At 56.8% G+C, this 2,023-nt stretch overlaps 1 protein-coding gene across 1 annotated transcript in view; it reads right to left on the minus strand.

The window, feature by feature from the left end:
- The window catches only part of GLMP (glycosylated lysosomal membrane protein), a 3,689-nt gene extending 3,519 nt beyond the window's left edge, over positions 1-170 (minus strand). Inside the window, exon 1 of the mRNA XM_019515112.1 lies at positions 63-170. Coding sequence (XP_019370657.1) covers positions 63-143 — 81 coding nt within the window. The 5' untranslated portion in view covers positions 144-170. The remainder of the gene's footprint in view (positions 1-62) is intronic.
- Between the last annotated feature and the right edge of the window lie 1,853 nt (positions 171-2,023).

The following is a 2,023-nucleotide window of genomic DNA, read 5'->3' on the forward strand; positions in this document are numbered from 1 at the left end:
CCCAGCCCATGCCCGCCCCTACCCTCCCAACAGCCCCCAGAGCCCCCAGCCCCGCCACGCACCTCCCTGCGCCCGGCGGGCGGGCGGCCGAGGGCCCCGAGCAGGCAGAGCGCGCCCAGCACCAGCCCGCGAGCCCCCGGCATCGCCGCTACAATGTTGCAAGCCCGGCCCACGTGACCGCTCAGCTGATTTCCTCCCTCCTTCGCGCCTTAAAGGCGCAGGGCTGCCGGCTCTTAAAGGAGCCGCTGCGCCACCGCCGGGGGGGAAACAAGTTCATGGTCCCCGCACTTGCCTGGAGCTTAGGCCCTGTGATGCCCTTGGCTGCCTGGATCCAGCCGCACGCATGTCACTGCTCCCCTGAAATGCAGCCACCTCTGGGGGGGATCATGGCAATGGTGCCATTGCAGGGGTCTCCCTGCTTTGGTCCATGAATTCAGAGAAAGGGCATGAGGGGCTCTGCCAGCCGGTGCTGCTCTCCGGGCTACTGGACAGGCTTTGGGCAAGGCGTGGCAGGCAGAGGAAGGCCTTGGCTCGATGCGGGTCATCACCCTGCCCCAATGCCCTCGAAGGTGCCTGTAATGCCCCCGGAAAGGGAATCCTCCATCCTGGGACAATGAGGCTGAAGCTGGTTCCTTATTCCCGGTGTCATATTTCTTAATCCTGGTTCCTTTTTCAAAGCTAATCTATACCCAATAAAAGCTTTACGTATGAATTAGGAAATATGCATTGCTAATGAATTCATCTCTCTTTACAATGTGTAAGCTGTGTGTGTGTATATATATATATATATAAAACGAAGTACATTGGTTTATAACTCGAGAATGCCTGCTCCTATCTACACTAAACCTTGAAAAATTGCTGAATACGACCCGAGGAAAATTATAAGCAGGTTATTTTTTCACTCCTTTTTGGGGCTTCCAGTGACTGTTTAAAGGACACCTGGGTTCTGTGCCCAGTGCTGGGAGGAGGTTGGGGGTCAGACTTAAGCTGTATATTGGCCCCCTCTACTTCTATACGACTGGCTAGTGAAACACTAAGGGGCATGCTCTGTTTTCCCTGTAATGGGGTTCTCTTAAGCTCACTGGAAGGGAACGGATCAGGTATACTGATATTCTTCCTCAGGTGGCCCTCCCCACTCCCTACCGCTGTGTGCAGCATCTGGGACTCTGCTGGAAGTGGTGGGAAGTGCCATGCAATTGAGCTAGGGCAGCTCCACCCGCTCCCTGCTTCCTGGTTCCCTGGCAGGGAGCATACCAGGCTGTTTAGCCAGGGTGGACACAGGGAGAAGAAGAGAGGATGACCAGACCGAGCACCTCTAGCCTAGCTGAGCTGCTTTTGACCTGGACCCAGAGCAAAGACGCAGCCCAGTGTACTCACAGCACGGAGGAAGCTGCTATCAGGACCCCACAACTGGACCGCTGCCCGTGCTGCTGGCTCTCATAGTTTCATAGTTGCTAGGGTCAGAAGGGACCTGAGCAGATCATCAAGTCTGACCCCCTGCCATGGCAGGAAAGAGTACTGGGGATCCCAGCAAGGTGTTCATCCAGCCTCTTTTTAAAGACCCCCAGGGTAGGAGCCAGCACCACTTCTCTTGGAAGATGGTTCCAGATCCTAGCCGCCCTGATGGTGAAGTCGCGCCTCCTGATGTCTAGTCTGAATGTCCCCTCTGCCAGCTTGTGACCGTTATTTCTAGTCACTCCTGGCAGTGCTTGGGGGAACGGGGACTCCCCCAGTGCCTGCTGATCCCCTCTGACTAGTCTGTAACAGGCCACTAAGTCCCTCCTCAGCCTTCTCTTGTGGAGGCTGAACAGGTTCAGGTCCCGTAGCCTCTCCTCGCAGGGCCTGCCCTGCTGCCCCCAGATCATGCAAGTGCCCTCCTCTGGACCCTCTCCATGCTGTCCACATCCCTCCTGAAGTGTGGCGCCCAGAACTGGACGTAGTACTCCAGCTGCGGCCTGACCAGTGCCGCATAGAGGGGGAGGATCACCTCCCTGGACCTGCTCGAGATGCATCTGTGGATGCA

Source organism: Gavialis gangeticus, unplaced genomic scaffold (genome assembly GCF_001723915.1).
Source record: "Gavialis gangeticus isolate Ggan-Ray unplaced genomic scaffold, GavGan_comp1, whole genome shotgun sequence".
NCBI classification, from domain to species: domain Eukaryota; kingdom Metazoa; phylum Chordata; order Crocodylia; family Gavialidae; genus Gavialis; species Gavialis gangeticus.